Source organism: Balaenoptera borealis (assembly GCF_965194805.1).
Source record: "Balaenoptera borealis genome assembly, chromosome: 3".
NCBI classification, from domain to species: Eukaryota; Metazoa; Chordata; class Mammalia; order Artiodactyla; family Balaenopteridae; genus Balaenoptera; species Balaenoptera borealis.
Genome location: NC_138866.1, coordinates 90,644,980 through 90,664,080, shown reverse-complemented (window position 1 = coordinate 90,664,080; position 19,101 = coordinate 90,644,980). Strand labels below are relative to the sequence as shown.

The window sequence follows — 19,101 nt, the reverse complement described above, 5'->3', positions numbered from 1 at the left end:
CTCGGAGCCCCTCAACGCAGGCGGCGCAGGCGGAGGCCGTGGCGGTGGGATGGCCGACGCCGACAAGCCCGAGGTGCTTAGGGCAGCTGGCGACGACAGCCCGCATCGGCAGCCCGCGGAGCCGCCGGGCGAGCCTCGGCGAGAAGCTCACCCGCCCGAGCAGGAGAAGCAGCCGCCGCAGCACAGCAGCAGCTCCAATGGCGTTAAAATGTATTGTCTTTTCCTCTGGGGACCGGGACGAGGTGGGGGGGGGGTCGGGAAGTCGACCGGAGGGGGGCCCCACGCAGGGCTGAGCCTTGGGCCGTGGGCGGCGGGAGGTGCAGGTGCAGCCGGCCCTCTCCCGGACCCTCCCCGCCCGCCCCGAAGCGGGGGATCCCGGGTGTGGGCCTGGGGTCTGGCGCCCCTCCCCTGCTTCTGGCCCAGGACCGCGAGTCACCCCTTCTTCCCTGACTTCGGCTGGAAAACCTTTGAGCAGAGCTCTGCGGCCGCCACGGTTTGCAGAAAAATGGTCCCCCTTTTAAAGGCCAGTAGTTAGTGTTCATCACTAGGGAGTAACTAGGGATGACATCATCGGACATTTTCTCTTAACCAGCGAAGACGTTTGTAGAAGGAATATCCTCCCATCTCCCCGTCCTCATTCTGAGCTTTATAAGTTCACTGTTGTTGTTTTCTAAAGTATGTATTCATTTCTTAACTGATCTATAGCAAGAGGAAGTTTAGTAATATGCTGTGAGACTGAATCCATTGTTACCCTTGAATTGCTAAGAGGTACTTTAAAAAGGGAACTGTGCGTGGTGCCTTGCTCCGCCCACCCCAACTCCCTCCCCATGTTTGTCAGCCACGCAGGCTATTTAAAAAAAAAAACTCAGTGCGGGATGGTAGGATCTTAATTTTGGTAAAATGGTAAAATAAGATCTTTTTTAGTTGAAGAAAACCCACTACTTTTAAGATTGCAGCTGTCATCAGTACGGATAAAGAATGTAGTCGATTCGAATCCATAATAGTGCTGTGCTCCCCTTTGTTCTTGTTATATAGGGGGAATATGAAGTCAGGCATTTGATTTGCACATGCCCAGCTCTTTAAACCTGAAGTTGAAAGTATGTTAATAATTTAGTGAAAACACTAAATTTAGTAGAAAGTGAAAGTGAACATAATGCTCACACAAAAATAGGAAAGGTATACGTTCTTACTTTTCTTTTGTATAAGAACCTGTGTAAGAACAGACCTGGACCAGTCTGTTTAAGGGTTGACTGCAGATAAGATAAGGTAGGTCTCCCAGCTGTTATGCACTCTTGCTCTCAACTGGATTTGAATAGGATAGGCAGTATCTTCTAGGCAAAACAGAGGTGGAACCTGGTGCACTTAGTAACTGAAGACCCAGAAAGTGAATGAAGCACTTTCTACCCTGCCTGCCAAAATGTGGGCTTTCAGGGATTTGGCATCATAAATACGAATGAAAACTAGTAGAATGATAAAAGCATTTTGTTTATACCTAAATATGGGCCTGCCACCTCCTGAACAAAAAGTACAGCCTTGAATTATGGAGAGAAGCCGTGCTATACTTGGGTATGATTAGTGTAATACTCTTGGTACAGATAAAGCTGGTATCTAAACCTCCATTAGATCTAAAAGGCTCTAATCCCCTTTAAAGTCTCACTGGGGTTTAGCTAGACAGAAGAGGACAGAGGTGGGAAAAGAATCCCTTTCACTTCTGATTGAGGAAGAGGAAAATATAAGGTGAAGCAATGTTACCAGTAAATACAAATGCAGATTCTTTTCAAATTGCTTATAATTCATCTCTCTCCCTTCCTCTTTTCCCAGTTGAGTAAAGAAGCCAATTTACTATCAGGGGTTTCTTGTACTGCTTATTCCTTAAGAACATATAATGGTCTATCATGGGTCACTCACACTGAATAACTAGGGACATTTACCTGCATCAATCTAACAGCCTTTTTTTTTTTTTGACCCTGGGCACCAACTGGAGTAGTTTACAACCCAACACATAAACCTTGAGTTGATTCACCATATATTTTTAATGATAAGAATTCATAGAGGTGATTAAAAATTACCAAATATTGCCTTAAAATATATGTTGCTTAGAAGTGGACAGAGTGCTGTTTGTCATCAAGACTGAAATGATTTTTACTGAGGTTAATTCATAGTAATTAAGGATGGAGGCAGCTATGTCAGAGACAGCTGTGTCTTACTCCTGTTTGTATTTCCCAAGTCCTTATATTTAAAAAGGCGCAGTAAACATTTAAGAAATGTAGAAGTGAACTTATATGATCATGAAACTCATGTACAGAGGATTTATTTGTCATGTTCACATCTTTTGACAAGAAATTAAAGATGTTTCCCTAGGTCTAGTCTTTTTCTTTATGCCAAGATGGTATACTAGCTCTCCTTTTCTTAAGTGAATGGGAAGAAAAATAGCAGTATTGTTATAACTCTTTATTATTCATGTGTGACTCAGTAACACCTTGGAGCATATGGAGATTCAGAGTTACATTACGGTGGTTGTATAAAATATTAAGTATTGCAGCAAGGTGTAGTGTTTGAAGTAGAGTAGTATTTTTTATTATATTAGGAGTAAAGAATGGAACTGGGCTTGATTTTGGATCTTATAGCATTATGCTTTTTAAGTCACATATTGAAACTGTGTGTCCTTATTTGTTGTTGGATACTGATTTTTCAGAGATTGATGTTAATTCGGGTAGACATAATTTAGTCTTAAGAGTAGATAATGTTTTTGTGACTTAGAATCATCACAGTCTTTATTTCAAGTACATTACAAGGGAGATTGCTTAGATGAATAGTTCCGGAATTATTACATGGAATTCTGGATATAGTGCCAATATTTTGATATTATGTAGTATCATTTTCCTGTGAGTTTTCACATATATCTTTACTGTCTTTCCCATAGTGTATTTATGACTTAGAAATGAGTTCAGAAATTGAGTGATTATAGTTCACTTTCTTAATAATCAGACTACACCTCTAGCAACTAAACTGATCTACCTTCCATAGTAATCTTAATTTATGCATTGTAGATGAGCAGTTTAGCAGTATCTTTAAGATGCCACTAATTGGGGAAAACTTGAAGAAATCTCTCCCTCTGGTCATCCCTTGAGTAATAAAGAACATATCCTATATGATAACTTTACCGCTTCTTAATGGAATTGTCAGATTGTTGTAAGCTTACAACATCCATGTAAGAATAAAAGAACATAGCGAGTGATTCAGAACTTTGTGCAGTTTTCACAGTTGGTTTTATCTAGGAATAAAATAGGAAGAGGAAGGTGTATTTGGATAGGGACTGTATAGATGTCTGCTCACCTGAACAGAGACTTAGTTTATTTTAAAAAACCTTCATTGAATTCAGCCTATTATGTAAATAGGTTCTTTGGGGGATTAAAAAGAAGGGTTTGTTTTTGTATCTACTGTACTCAGAAACCAGAGAAAAGTGCTCTGTGGCTTTTTGACTGCTTGCTGCCATTTATAGGAGTGCCACTCTGTTCAGACAGGTCAGTACTTGCTAGAGTTGGACAGTTGAGAAGACCACTTCCAGGCATGCTGTTTCTGATGAGGGAAGATGTTTGATAGTGAAGGTGTCCCTGTCAAGGTCTGAAGAGGTAGCAAAGCATGTTTGGCCCTAATGTGTCTTCCTTGATTTTAGCAGTTTTTCTGGCAGACAGTAGCATCATCTGTGGGTTCTTAATTGACTATTCATTCAAAAATTAATATTTATCGAGCACATGTTACCACGCTAGATGCCGCTGACACCAATGCAGATAGTTTCTGTTCTCATAGAGTTTCACATACTATATTTATGGCTGCGTTGTTACTTGCTCAGAAGAACAGTGTCTGAAAACTTCACTATATTGTGGAACAAATGACTACAGTAAGAGGTGTGTGTGGAGCACTGCAGTGTATAGATTCCCACAGTCGCTTGGCTTAGAAGATAATATAGAGCCTGGATTATGAAGCCTGATTGGTTGTCAGAATAATCCAGAAAGCTTTAAAAGATTCAGATTCCTGGATGTCATTCCCAGAGATTTTTCTTAATATATGTTTGTGAAAAATTGCTTTAAAATCGAAGTTTTAATTAGTTTTAAATTCACTAGGGTAATTAATGACTTAAAAGAAATCTATTGTTTCTTCTGTAAAAAAAGAAAAAAAAATTACTTTTGAAAAGTAAATTGCATTTTTAAAATGTATCTCCAGATTTTTATCTTTAGGGTTTGCTTTAAGTGTATACTTAACATGTTATAGGTGCTTGGTGGATAGCATCATATAGTTGTAATGTGATTGCAGTCTTATAAGTTAAATATTTTTCCAGTTAGGACCTCATTAAAAAGTAGATTTATAAAATTCTGGTTCATGTTGCATTTAAGTACTGCTTCCCTTCTCCATCCCATCCCACCATTTTAGGTGATACTACTAATAAAAATGGCATGATTCTATGAAGTATGCTATCCTAGTTTTATAGGTTAAAACACAGAAAATATTGGGCATGAAAATAGGATACCTTATCATTTTTCTATGTTGACCAAATTGGGAAGAGACAAAAATTATGAGAGTCATATGGGAGTATATAGATAAAATTATGTTTTAATTATGTTCTTAAAGCGATGGAAGAGGAAAGTTCTGGGAGAAAACCATTAACCTGTAAGAGAGAAACTTTTTCTGGGTGTCATTTTGTAAATTAATTTTTGTAGAGTTCTGAATGAGGCCCAGAAAGTTAATTCTCCATTAAAGGTGGAAGTTTTAATATACTCTAGGAATAAAATCACCCATTTTACCCTCTTGTTAGGTTCTAACAACGTTTATTAAGTAGTATGATGGGAAAAACTGGGTTTGTTTGAATGCTGCAGCTGTTTAATACAGAAAAAAAGGAGGGTTGTTAAATGAGAACTTTGGTAATATGCCCAAATCATTGCTTTGAAAAGACATTGGGTAATTTCAAAGCCAGTAAGCTGAGTCTCCAGCTGCTTTGCTGAGGTCTAACTTAGGGGAGAATTTTGTGAAGTGAAGTGATAAACATGAAATATTTATTTAACGTAGACTTACATTATGGAAGCCCCGCTGAGGTTTTCTTTTTGTTGTTCTGTTTTTTGTTTTATTTTTAATTCACAGGGAGAATGATGAATCAGTCAAAGAAGAGAAATCTGAATTAAAAGAAAAATCTACAGGAAATAAGAAAGCCAACAGATTTCATCCTTATTCAAAAGACAAGAATTCAGGCACTGGAGAAAAGAAGGGTCCAAATCGTAACAGAGTTTTTATTAGCAACATCCCATATGACATGAAATGGCAAGCCATTAAAGATCTAATGAGAGAAAAAGGTAACTATTTTTGATAAACCCATTGTTGGATTATTTTCATATAGAATGAGGAGGGAGCTAAGCAAACTTTTTTTTATTCCTCTTAGCCACACAGACTCAAAAAATTGATTTTTTTGACACATAAATTAATCTTTTCCTCTTCTTTCACTTGACACAATTTCATTACAAGGTAGTATGGATAAATGAAGTTTTTTTTTTTTTTTTTTTGCCATTTTAGTGGGGTAGTAGCGAGCCAGCATATGCATGCCACCAAGAATTTTGTTAAAGTGATTGCTTTGTCTAGTTGAAGTTTTTATAGATTTTTAAAGGCCTATTGCATTAGGTAAGCAATACATTTAGTGTGTTAATGTATGAATAATAAGGTCTGATTATTTTTTTTTCCAAAAGCTGTTTTGTTATTATCTCGGTGGAGTCTGGAATCTGGCTGTGGAATTCATTTTGTTTGCATTGTCATGAATGCCATGATGCTGTCTCTGCAGTTCTATATTAAAATTGCGTTACTGCTGTTGCAGTTTTGTTTTCAGAATAACCTGAAAACTTTCATTTTATATACATGGTTGATTTTGGGGAAAAATATTTTTAATACTTGATCTTGTAAAAGTTAGTTTTGTTATCTCTTGAAAAATTGAGTTTCAACAGTCCTGCAAACTACGTACTTGGTTTTGAGGCTGATCTCTTCTAATAAATAAAAAAAAATTTGCATTGGTGTATCTGTTGTAAGGTGACAACTATTTGATTGGTTTTATTCATTGACTTTATTTAGAAAGTGTGTGGCTTGCTGTGAAGCATGACTTGTAAATTTAGTTTACTGACGGCAAACAAGATTGAAGACATTCAGGTAGAAAGTCACCTTAAAACAGCTGTTGTGTGTAGGCGACCAAAGTTATTTGAAAAGTGCTAATGTTGATGTTTTTAATATGATAGGCTAAGGGACCATTTGTATGTACATGTGCATTTGTTCACCAACTATATCATGCTGGCCAAAATATGATCTGTAGCATGAATTAGGTTAATATGGTTGTTAGCTTTTTTAGAGAATGTGGATGATGTACATTTCTGAAAATTAGTTAAATTTACATAGCCATTGACAGGAAGTATGTTGGTCTGGTTTTGATTGTTGGTGAATAATAGGTGCTTTTCTGTAGAGTTGTGCACAGGTGTGCAGTAAAGCAAGATATTGGTGTTTAAATGTATTGTTTCTTGGTATCTTCCTTTTGTATGTCTTATGTAGTTGGTGAGGTTACATACGTGGAGCTCTTTAAGGATGCGGAAGGAAAATCAAGGGTAAGTGCTGTGGGCAATAATCTGCTTGAGGTTTAAAAGTTCCTCAGCAGTTTACTTTTTGTATAATACTTGTACCAGTTTTTGGAAACTTAAGTTTCATTTTGTTTTACTTTATTATGAAAGATTTGAGGCTTTATACTAGCAAGTCTGACACTTATACAAACCAAACTAGCTGCCTTGAAGGGATGGGTTTTGTAAATGCTCATAAAGGGCATTCACTTTTCTAATGCTCTAAGGTAATGCTTCTTAGCCAATAGATTTTAATATAGGATTTTTTTTTGTTGTGTTTTGATGTCTTTAAGGATATTTTAAAAATCACTGAATTGATAATATTTCCTAAGAGTTCTATGAGAGGCCTATAGCTTAAAGGTGTTAATTCAGAATGTACGTTTGAAACTTGCACTGAAGAGCCTAATTTGGTAGTCTGCAGGACTACATAAAAGGCAGTGCTCTGACCAATTGTTATGAATAACATTGATGATTAAATTGACACAGAAGGAATTGGTTGATAGTAGATTTTGATTTTTAGCAAGAAAGCAATATATTGAAGAATATAATGGAAAGCTTTTTAACAATGTTTAATTATACTAGCAAAAACCAGTTGGGTGCATGAGAAATAAAAACTTTGTCATCACATTCAAATGGCACTTTGAACAGTAATATTGACAAGGAATTATTTAAAAAATGATTCTACTAATTTGTTTCTTTAGCATAGTTTTTTTTTTTATATATACTTACAACTGGATGCTATTAAATTGTGTGCAGCCAGTTTTGAGAACTTTGTTTAACATTAGATTAATATTTCCTATTTTGATTTTAATAAAAATTGAAAAATTTACATCAAAAACTATTTGTGTACCATATATCTTTCAAAAATATTTGTAACAATGTAAAGATAGGTATTTGAGAGCCTTCAGTTACTTCCTTGAGTTACTTTTGATTGAATTTGTGGGATGACATTACTTTAGTTTTAAAGAAGAGTCATCTAAAAGTAAAAATGTGCTCCAAGCTTGTTAGATGCTAGATTCTACAATCTTAAATAGATAGATCTAAAAATTTACAGAAAATTTGTGGTCACGTGCCTGTTAGGTTCTGGAGGTCTAAAAGACAAAGAATGATTGTATTATTGATTTTTAATGATTTAAATGTTAGCATCTGCCATTAACTTCGTCTACTGATCCAGAACTTTTTTTCTTTTGCATATATTGACAAATCTACCTGGATATAGGGTTGTGGGTAAGAATTTTCTTTTTTTAAGTATCTTAAGTCAAATTTAAACTTATGATTGGAAAAAAAATCTTAGTACATAAACATTTCCTATAAATTTTTTCCCCATTAAGTGTGGTTGAATTCAAAGATGAAGAATTTGTCAAGAAAGCACTAGAAACTATGAACAAATATGATCTTAGCGGAAGACCCTTGAATATCAAAGAGGTAAGATTTCTTATATTTGGAATAATTTAAACATTTGAATGTAAGGACATGTCTTGTTTGGATTGTCATCTAGTAAGGTTATTTATCTGATTACAGCATTTTTTTTTTTTTAAAGGGTAGATGCTTATTAAAGCATTATACAATTGATGATAGTTTTGCTTGTACATGATTTCCTATTTGCCCTTAAGCAGTATCCTATGTATATGATTTGTTCCAAGTTATTATAAGCAGGGGTATATGATTTAAAAAAATTACAGGACACAGAAATTTAAAGATGACAAACTTAAGGTGCTGACTTTACTGGGTATAAACATTTTCAGTTTTTAGACTGTTTTAGATTTAAGAAATATTGTAGATATTCTAGTTGATAATTAAAGTTTGCTTAATAATGCAAATTCCTTATGGATTTGAATAAAATTGATAATTCACTTTTAATAAAATTAACCTGAAACTATGCCAGATTAAAATTTAAGAAAAGTTATAAATCGGTTAGTGAAATTTATAACTGGAACTTGGAAACCCCTAAAGTGGAGATGTTCCTGTTGTATGAAACAGTGTATAAATATGTTGACAAAAGAATGATCAGAAGATACATGAAAAACTGTTTACAGTTAGGTGTAGTTTACCTTGGAAATGATTAGCTTGAATAGAAGTCATTTTCATGTCTTTCTTTAGTTCATATTGTTGATCTTATCTGAATAGTTGATCACAGACCACGTATGTATATATCCTTGCTAAAGTCTATAGTAAAAAATGATAGAGGATGTAACTTTGGGACCCTGAAGAGTTTCCACCAACATGGATACAAATCATTGTAGAGCAGTACTGTCAGTCACAATTTAATTTAGTATGATATTGGTTTGAGTCCCAGCTCTATCACTTTCTAGCTGTGTGACTTAGTTGCGTTATTCTCTAAACCTTAGTAATTATAATAGTATACAGATAATACTTACCTAGTTAGGGTTTTTATGAGGATTAAATGAGATACATTTATGAGGATTAAAAAAACTCAGGCTCTGGCATCAGAGAATCTGACCCAGGGCAAATTACTTAACCTCTCTGTTTTATTATCACTAAAATGGATATGATACTAGAATCTATCTGATAGTGTTATGAGGACTCAAAGAGTTAATATATGTAAAACAATAAATGTTACGTATTTGTTATAATTCTATTATATAAAGCACTTAGCACAGTGCTGAAAATATTGTAACTACATAATAAATGTTAGCTGTAATAATAATTTTTTTTAACTTTAAAAAAAATTTTATTTATTTATTTTGGCTGCATTGGGTTTTTGTTGCTTTGCACGGGCTTTCTCTAGTTGCGGCTAGCGGGGGGGGTTCTCTTCATTGCAGTGCACGGACTTCTTATTGCAGAGGCTTCTCTTGTTGCGGAGCACAGGCTCTAGGTGCACTGGCTTCAGTTGTTGTGGCACTTGGGCTCAGTAGTTGTGGCTCGCGGGCTCTAGCGCGCAGGCTCAGTAGTTGTGGCGCACTGGCTTAGTTGCTCCGCGGCATGTGGGATCTTCCTGGACCAGGGCTCGAACCCGTGTCCCCTGCATTAGCAGGCGGATTCTTAACCACTGCGCCACCAGGGAAGTCCCTGTAATAATAATTTTGATTGTTGTTATTCCTGCCCAAGGTGGGAGTGTTACTGGTCCTTGGTCTCTTGTTCCTGGATATGAGGTGATAATAGCTTAAAATTAAAGGCCATGCTGCCAACAAATACAGGTGTCCCATGTCCCTTTATTGGAGTCAGCTTCTGAATTTCTCTAATTCTATTTGAGCCTAGGGGCTTATTCTTTCCTTTTTTTTTTTTTTTTGTTTTTAAATATTTTGACTGAGATGTAGAAAATCGGTAGAGAAAGTTTAGACTGTTGTAATCTGTGCCAGCCATTTATTTGGTAATTTTTATGCGTAAGCCAGGACCAGTTTTCCAGAAATATGCTGATACCCTAATAATTTCCCAAAAGGTGACATTTGTAGAACAGCCACCATTTGGGAAATTATTATTTTGAGGATTATGACTTGCTTTTTTATGATGTTTCCTATTCCTCTTCAAATGACCAGTGTTATATGGAATTCCTTGGCGGTCCAGTGGTTAGGACTCTGTGGTCTCACTGCCAAGGGCAGGGGTTCAGTTCCTAGTCGGGGAACTAAGATCCCATGAGGCGCACAGTGTGGCCAAAAAAAAAAAAAGACAAGTATTTTAGATTCTGTGTCTTTTTTTTTTTAAACTGGAAAAAAAGTTTATTGGATGCTAAAGGCCAAGCCCATATTGTTTGTGTTCTTTTAAGTTTTAGCACATTGTAGATCCTCAGTAATATTTCAGAGACCCTATAGTAGAGTTATGTGATCCAAGTTGATATAGGATACTCCCATTTTTTACTTCCTAAAGAGAGAAATGGTTGAGTTTGGCCTGGCTAAATGATGAGGTGTTCTTTATTCAGTTAACTTTTTCGGATTAATATCTCTAAAGGTCCCTGTCTTGGAATTATCTGATTTCCACATGGGTGTCTGGGGTCAGTGCTGAGAAATACTAGTTCGAGTCTAGGGATAAGTATATTTCCAATGTTCATTAACAGATATTAGAATTGCATTTTTAAATTTAATTAATTGAGGTTTAATAGCAGTTGTAAACTTATTATAGGCCCTCTCACAGCAATAGCAGGCAATGACTGGCAGGCTGACATCTAAGGAGAAAAGAGGAATAAAAATCATGCTATATAGTAGGTGGTTTTACATAATTTGTATTTTATATATGTTTTATGATATATGTGTGTTTATATTTTTGTGTGTATATATGTTTATATATATGTCATACCTAAAAAAATCAAAATATAACAATATGTTTTATTAATGTTAAGATGTGAAGGACAAACAATCTGTCTTAATGGTTCATGAAGCATCTTCCCTGCTATGTCCTCCTCCTTACCCATAGGTAACCACTATTCTAAGTCTGTATTTGTGCAAGATTTTGAAACCTTAGACCTGAAGCATTTATTTATTAACTTAAAGAGTTTTATAGCATTCTTCAAAACATTAATTTCTTTGCTTTTGTATTTCTTTTTATTTCTTCATGGTGATGGAATACATTGGATGCCAGAATACCTTTACTCTTACATTCACTTCACCTTCTATTTCCCAGCCTTCCTAGAAAATTTATTAAAGTCATCCAACTTTCTTTTTATTAGTATTCCCAGATGGAGGCCAGCAGAGTAGAGTTGATGGTTACATATATCATAATCATTTGGTATTGCAGGTGATAGTCTATCTGTGTGTTTATGTGGTTTTTGTTTTCTTTTTGTACTCTACTTACTGAGATGAGTGAGAAGTATGTTTAAGCTTGCCTTTTTTGCTTTGTTTAAAGGCAGCATATTTCTCTTAAAAGTCAATGAACTAAAGAAAACAAAAACAAAAACCAAACAGTGTTTAGTACCATTCTTCATACCTTTATCTCCCTTCTCCCTCCATCTCAGATCATAATCATTGTTGAGGATGGAAAGAGTTTGGAAAGTGGATAATTGTATTTTGTTTGGGAATGAAATTTACACATTATAACAGTTCCCCTCTACCCCAGTATTCCTGGGTTTCATAACAAGCTGTTCTGCTGTTGAAAACTTTGAGTTAGTATGAATTTGGCATTACATTGGGCATATAGTGGTGAGAATAAGAGTCACAGTAAGTATTTTGTTCCTCTTTGAGTTATGTGGATTTATGTGTGTGTGCCATATACTTGTATACCTGTATGAGGACAAAATTAAACTAATTTCAAGTTCTTAAGTGACTTTAGTGATTGGAAAGAGGTATTTAATTGACATCCCTGGAGACTGAAATCTTTTGTCTATCCACAGGTTTTTATGGGACTGAATTCTCTGGATGAGAAAAAAGCTCACTCTTCAAGAGGGCCACTAATTTGAGCCAGTTGGGATAGCTGCTGTAGAATTTGAAGTTGTTATTTTAGTGATATAGACTTACTGATGTATCTAGTGGCATTTAACATTCACTGTATGTTATAGGATCCTGATGGAGAAAATGCTCGTAGGGCATTGCAACGAACAGGAGGATCATTTCCAGGAGGACATGTGCCCGACATGGGATCGGGATTGATGAATTTACCACCTTCCATTCTCAATAATCCAAACATTCCTCCTGAGGTTATCAGTAATTTGCAGGCTGGTAGACTTGGTTCCACAATTTTTGTTGCTAATGTAAGTTTAAGCTTTACTCTAAAAATTTGCCATTCAGATATTTAGTTCTAATCATGAGATTATTTAATTAGATGAATGGGTCATAGGTTTATAGAACATTTTGCTTGTTTTTAACTAAGCAAAACAGTAATCATTGTAAACTCAAACCCAATTTAAGTCCATAAATATAAGGTCAGAGTGTAAATACAAGTATTTAGGATTTTTTAAAACAGAACTGTGGAATTTATAAACACTTAAGCAGTTCTTGAAATTATGTACTTACATTATATGTGATTTTTGTTCATATTGGTAAATGGATTTCTTTCTTTAGCTTTGATATTTGTGAATGTGCATGTTGTAGTTGGTTTGTCATTTGTTCTAAGCTTTTGAAAGTCAGTGATATCAACCATACTTTCCAAAATCTGAATTTCTGTCAGTAAAAATAGATATGAAAGTTTCAAATGTACAAAACAGGATTGAGCAGCTCTGAGAGACTGTTTTGGGAATTAAAAAAATTAAGGGTAAGGAACAATGTAGATGTAGCTTAACCGTTCTTTAACAGTTTAAGATGTTTCTACGTGAATACTATTGATATACTGTTTAACAAGAATTATAGTTCTTTATATTTTTGAGAGTTTAGAAAAGATTTGTATTATTTATAAGTGGGGAGAGGAGTTAATAGGTATGTAACTTTATATAATTTTATATTAAGCTTGACTTCAAAGTTGGTTGGAAGAAGCTAAAGGAAGTGTTCAGCATAGCTGGAACTGTAAAGCGGGCAGATATTAAAGAAGACAAAGATGGCAAGAGCAGAGGAATGGGCACAGTCACTTTTGAACAAGCAATTGAAGCAGTTCAAGCAATTTGTATCCTGATTTACACTTTAGCATTATTTAATAAGGTTGAAGAAGTTTGATACCATTTTGTGGGGATTATGGAATTTAAGGTTGCCTGGCTTAGAAATGTGTATTAGAATTTGGTCTCCAGCACATAAAACCTTTACTATGTCCAAGTACTAAAGTCACTCTTAAAACTTGAATTAGCCATATTGTATAGGCCTGGTATGAACTTTTTTCTACTTTCTCTTCCTACCACAACTAATTGTATACATGCTGTTGACAGTAATGTAATTCATTGTACATTAATACAGTTGCTTTAAATGAAGCCTTGTTAATTTTCTTTTTGCAGTGGTTGAATTAAAAGATATTTATAAAATAAAACTATAAAGCAAAGAACTGAAGATTTTTGAGTATGCGAAAGAGACTAATACAAATAAGTAAAATACTAAAGATGTTTTTAAAAGTATTGGAGATAGTCTGATGGTAAATATGATTATTAAAAATGTGTTTGTGTTCAAGTATAATTTCATAGTTGCCTAACTGGCTTTCCTTGACTGAACCAACAGCTATGTTCAATGGGCAGTTTTTGTTTGATAGACCTATGCATGTGAAAATGGTGAGTTCCTGTATATCACTTCAACTCTCCAACCTCTTCAGATGTTTTATCTGCTCTCTTCTATGTTACAGATCTTTTTAATTATATATTAACCATATAATAAACTTTTTTGCAATTAGGATGACAAGTCTGTCCCTCATGAAGACTACCGTTCACATGATAGTAAAACACCACAATTACCACGTAAGTAAAAGCTATTATTAGAAGTAATACAGACTGTTCTTTTTCAGTTTCATTATATGCTAAGCAAAACTTTATTTTTGTGCCTACTTCCCAAGTTGTCCACAGTTTGGTGTTTGGAGTTATGGAGCTAGTTTGGCATAATTGATTATATGTGACACTTTTCTTTCTTTTTGTAGTTTTTTCTGATTATAAAAGCAATATATACTAAAAAATTTGTTAAGCTCATATGTGAGGGGGAAAAAAATCGTTGTGATTTTACCACCCATAAGTAACCTCCATTATAACATTTTTGTGCATTTCCTTCCAGTCTTTCCTTCTAGGTGTATTTTTTTACATAGTTGAGAACTACCATATAAATAATTTTTTATTTTTTTGTTTAACAAAAGCATTATTCTATGTTAAAAATTCTTTCCAAAATTTATTGGCTATTAATAATCTATCATATGGATGCTCCATAACTATTTCACTGTTGTATATATTTTAGGTATTTTAACATTTTCCCTTTAATCACCAATAGAGTTTTTTCTTTTTCTTTCTTTTTGTATACAAATCTTTGGTATGTTTTTGGTTATTTCCTTAAGATAGATATCTTGATGTAGATTTACAGGTTTTCAGGTATGCTCATTGATCAGTATTATCAAATTGTTTTCCAAAGGATTATAAAACAGCAATATGATGTACTTAACATCTGTGTCTCAATACCCCATGTTCAAAATGAAGATGCTTGATAGTACCTACTCATGGGGTTGGCATGAGTATTACATGAATTAATATATAGTATATGTAAAGCACTTAGAACAGTTCTGGCATAATGTAAGCACTCAGTAAATACTATCTCGTGTTCTCTATTTCTTTGGGTTTAGTCTCTTATTTTTGTCCTAACTCCTTAAGTTGAATATGTACTTCACTAATTTGCAGCCTCTTTTTTAATACAAGTAGTTATGACTATAAATTTGGCCACTATATACAAGTTTTGCTATAGAGTGTCTTTATTGTGATTTAATTTTTATTAAATTACCATTATGATTTCTTCCTAAGTCATATATTTTTGAATTTCCAAATGTATACGTTTTTTTCTTACTAATTTCTAACTTAACAGTATGGTCATAGAAGATGGTCTCTGTGATTCCTTGGAATTAATTAATTAATTTGAACTTTGCATTGTGGCCTAATATATGATACATTTTAATAAATACTCCAGGTGTGCAGTATACTGTTCTGTATATGTCCATTAAATCAAATTTGTTAATCATTTAAATTATATCTCTGCTAGTAATTTTGTCTGCTTGTGCCATCAATTACTGAGATAAGTTTATGGTAAAATTCCCTGCTATAATGGTGAATTTGCATATTTTTTCTTGTTTTTACTTGAACTATTTTGAGACTAATTCAGTAGGTGCATGCAGGTTTAGAACTGATATATTTTCTTAGTGAATCAAGATTTTATCATTATAGAGTGATTTCATACTTAGTAACTACCTTTAAGTCATTTGTCTAATAGTAATGTAGATACAACAGCTTTGTTTTGTTTATTCACATTTGTAGATTTATTTGGATTAATTCCCATTATCTTATTTTGTGTTTTCTTTTTCTTTTTCTTTTTTTTTTACAAATGTTTATATTTATTTTTCTCCTATCTTTCTCTTTTGGTTATTATCCTGGATATTTTAATATGTCTATATAATGTCTGAAGTTAATATAATTATTCTCAATAGTAGAATGACCTTTGAATGCTCTAATTCTAATCACTTTCCTACTGAATTATGTGCTATTATTGCTCAGTGTTTTAGTTATATATTGCTTTGTTTCCAGTCCCACAAATTAGGCATTATTATTACTTATCATCTGCTTTCACAGGCCCTGGCACTATTTTTTCCCCCTGAAGCATGTATTTTAAAAGCTCTTTCAATGAGTATCTGTTGTCAGTAAATTCTCTTAATTTTGGTTTGTCTATAAATGTCTTCAAAGATAGTTTCGCTGGTTATATAGTTTAAGGTACTTATTTTCTCTCAACACTTTAAAAATATTCCAGTCTACTGGCTTCTATTGTTGCTATCGAGTCAGCTATCAGTTGAACTGTCCTTTCTTTATAGATTAGCTGTGCTCTTCATGTAGCTGATTTTAAGATCTTTGTCTTTGGCATGCAGTTTTACTACAGTGTGGATGTGGATTACTGTTTATAGGGCTTTCACAATTGAGAAACTAGTTTTTTAAAATAAATTCTCGAAAATGCTCAGCTTACATGTCTTTGAATATTACCTGTTCTCCCTTTGTAGGGCAGTCCTTTCCTGCCCTTCCTTATCACTCAGGGTGTCATCTTTTAATATCCTGGTTTTATAAAGTAGGGGCTTTCGATTGACTTTTCCACTGTTAGTACTTTTCAATTTATTTAGATTTAAAAATTACATTCATACTTTTATATCTGTTCTTTTCAAGATTTATGGTTTTATGTACTCTATTGAGATGTAATATGAACTCATAGACTTTAACAGAATCAGTTTGTTGTTTTAGTTAAGTTAATCATTATTAACCTCCCTATTTTTTTCCTTTCTCCCCAACCCCCCACTTCTTTTTCTCAAATTATTATAACTTGGTAAGTGGGGGCCTCTCATTTCCTATGCCTCTGCTATTACTTTCTGGTGAAAATGGGATTTCCCAGATCCATGAAGATTTTTCTTGTTCAAAGACATGAGATTGGCCTACTTTCAAAGAGGCCTGGTTCCTTTTAGTGAAGAATGATATCAGAGATGAAAATAAGAGTTTTAGGTGTAGACATGAGCATTGTTGATAGTCAAGTGTGCTATTGCTTTGAACCATTTTTAGGGACTGAGCTAAAAAAGATATTTCTTTTACCAGGTCACATTGCTCTTTCTCCAATTTAACACTACATGCTTCTGTACTCTTTTTAAGAAAACATATATAGTATATGGTTTTCTCAGCCCTTACCACTTACTAATTGCTACATTGACTAGCAAGAACTTTTAAGCCAAACTCAGATTTAGGAGAATAAAACAGTTCCCACTGCCTTTAAGTCATCAGATTATCTTCTTACAGTCTCTTTTCAGTGAACTTAGTTTAAGAGAGAAAGTAAAAAGAATACTGGATTTAGAGACAGAAAACTTGAATTCTAGTCTTAGCTTAATCACGTAGTTAAATGGCATTGTACAAGTAACTTAACAGTCTCAAAAATTACCTCATCTGTGGATAATAGATGTGAAAACCCTGTATACCATAGTATATAAATAAATTAAAATACCATATAAATATAAATAAATATATTTATTTATATAAATAAATATGTCAGTGATAAAACTAGGTAGTATAACGTTTGCTTTATTCAATGTTTTCATGTTTGTTGACTTTTTAGTTTGATTTGAACCATCTGAAAAGTAATGCCTAGGTTTTAAGAGGGTCTACAGATTCAAGCAATATTCTTATTTTCAGATATGTATGTCATTTATAAGGTGGTTCAAAATCCTCTTGGTATTTCATTACTCTTTTTCAGTATGCCTTTAACTGGGATATAAGATGGATCTGCTTCATAAAACACTTCTCATTAGTAAATGATATTATAGTGAGGCTTCAATGTGCTGCATTCCAATTAAAAGAAGAACTGGTGCTCTTATTTACAAATTTGCCAAATTTTAGAAATACTACTACAGGCATATAGCTTGAAAAAATTTTTCAGTGCCAGTTAGTTGATCATATATAAGTTGGTAATAATATTCTTATTTGTGTTTTAGGTGGTCTTGGAGGCATTGGAATGGGACTTGGTCCAGGTGGACAGCCTATTAGTGCCAGCCAGTTGAACATAGGTGGTGTAATGGGAAATTTAGGTCCAAGTGGTGAGTAGTCTAACTTTATTATTTCTTTTTAAATGATACATTTGCTACATTGTAAAGCTTGTATTTACTAGTTTGTAATGATATTTAAAGGACTGTAGTTTATAGTTGAATATTTAAGATGTTACTTTAGTCAGAAAAAGGAATGAAACCTTGGAGAGCAGAGAACATGAAAGAGGTTGAACAGAAGGTCAGGAGGGTTCCTCTGAGGCCAGCCACGTTACAGGTAGCCTTTTAGCACTTTGGATTTTGAATTGTCTTTAAGGTAGAAGGAGAATATTCAACATAGTCTATGCCTTGTGTATCATGGATATACAGTATTTGTGGAATGGCTGAAATACTACCATATAAGCAATTAAAATTTGAATATCTAGTTGGGAGGGTAGCTTTTCAGATAGCTGTTTGACTATTCACGTAGACTAACCTACAGTTTATCTTTGAAGATTGATTTTTAAACTTTTTGGTTTCAGAACCCTTTTATACTCTTAAAATTTGTTGACCCCAAAGTGCTTTTGTTTATGTGGTTATATTTGTCAATATTTACTGTATTAGAAATTAAAACTTAGAAATTTAAAAAAATTTACATATAACAATGATAAACCCATTATGTGTTAAAATAAATGTAATTTTTAAGAAAATAAATTGTATTTTCCAATACAAAAATTGGTGAGAAGAGTGATATTATTTCACCTTTTTGTACATCTCTTTAATGTTTGGCTTAATGCAAGACAGTCATGCTCTTACATCTGCTTTTGCATTCAATTTGTTACAGTGTCATCTATCATGTAGTTTCTGGAAAATTCCACCTTATACTCATGAGAAAATGAGAGTAAAACAGTCAATATCTTAGTGTTATTTGGATAATGAAGGAGTTTCAACCTATTGAACCCTCAGAGGTCCTTAGACCATATTTTGAGAATTGCTGTTTTAATTGATGGACTAATTAATGCTATCTGGTTTCTATTTTTGTTGAGATGCTATAGTTACATTTTAAATTGTGAGGGTAGTTATGGTAATCATTATGATCTAAACAGATGGAAATCTTCTCCCTTACTCTTAGGCCCTCTACCCTCCTAAACACATACTATTTTTATTCTTTCATTTTTTACTGCTCCCTTAGCTGCCATGTTTAAAGGAGTCCTTACTTTCTGACCTGATCTCTCAATCTGCTGTAGTGATATTTGTGTGTCTGAGCTGAAAAAAAAAATGAACGATTACCTAGTCCTAGGTATTCTCTAACTGAATGTGAGTATGACCAGTGAATTTTGTTTTCTTGTCTAATAAATATTCAGAGAGGCCTTTTTGAAGACTCATGATTAGACAACTGCTGTGGCATAGCACTTTAAACCGTCCCATCTGTGCCCTG

At 34.0% G+C, this 19,101-nt stretch overlaps 1 protein-coding gene across 2 annotated transcripts in view; it reads left to right on the top strand.

Annotated features, from left to right (window-relative positions):
• Nucleotides 1-49: 49 nt before the first annotated feature.
• The window catches only part of MYEF2 (myelin expression factor 2), a gene marked incomplete at its 5' end in the record, with an annotated part of 30,918 nt that continues 11,866 nt past the window's right edge, over nucleotides 50-19,101 (top strand). For both annotated transcript variants that reach the window (XM_082387681.1, XM_082387680.1), the window contains 10 exons: nucleotides 50-210; nucleotides 5,137-5,345; nucleotides 6,577-6,629; nucleotides 7,858-7,865; nucleotides 7,970-8,063; nucleotides 12,085-12,276; nucleotides 12,968-13,121; nucleotides 13,661-13,710; nucleotides 13,830-13,893; nucleotides 17,637-17,738. In XM_082387681.1, coding sequence (XP_082243807.1) covers nucleotides 50-210; nucleotides 5,137-5,345; nucleotides 6,577-6,629; nucleotides 7,858-7,865; nucleotides 7,970-8,063; nucleotides 12,085-12,276; nucleotides 12,968-13,121; nucleotides 13,661-13,710; nucleotides 13,830-13,893; nucleotides 17,637-17,738 — 1,087 coding nt within the window. The remainder of the gene's footprint in view (nucleotides 211-5,136; nucleotides 5,346-6,576; nucleotides 6,630-7,857; nucleotides 7,866-7,969; nucleotides 8,064-12,084; nucleotides 12,277-12,967; nucleotides 13,122-13,660; nucleotides 13,711-13,829; nucleotides 13,894-17,636; nucleotides 17,739-19,101) is intronic.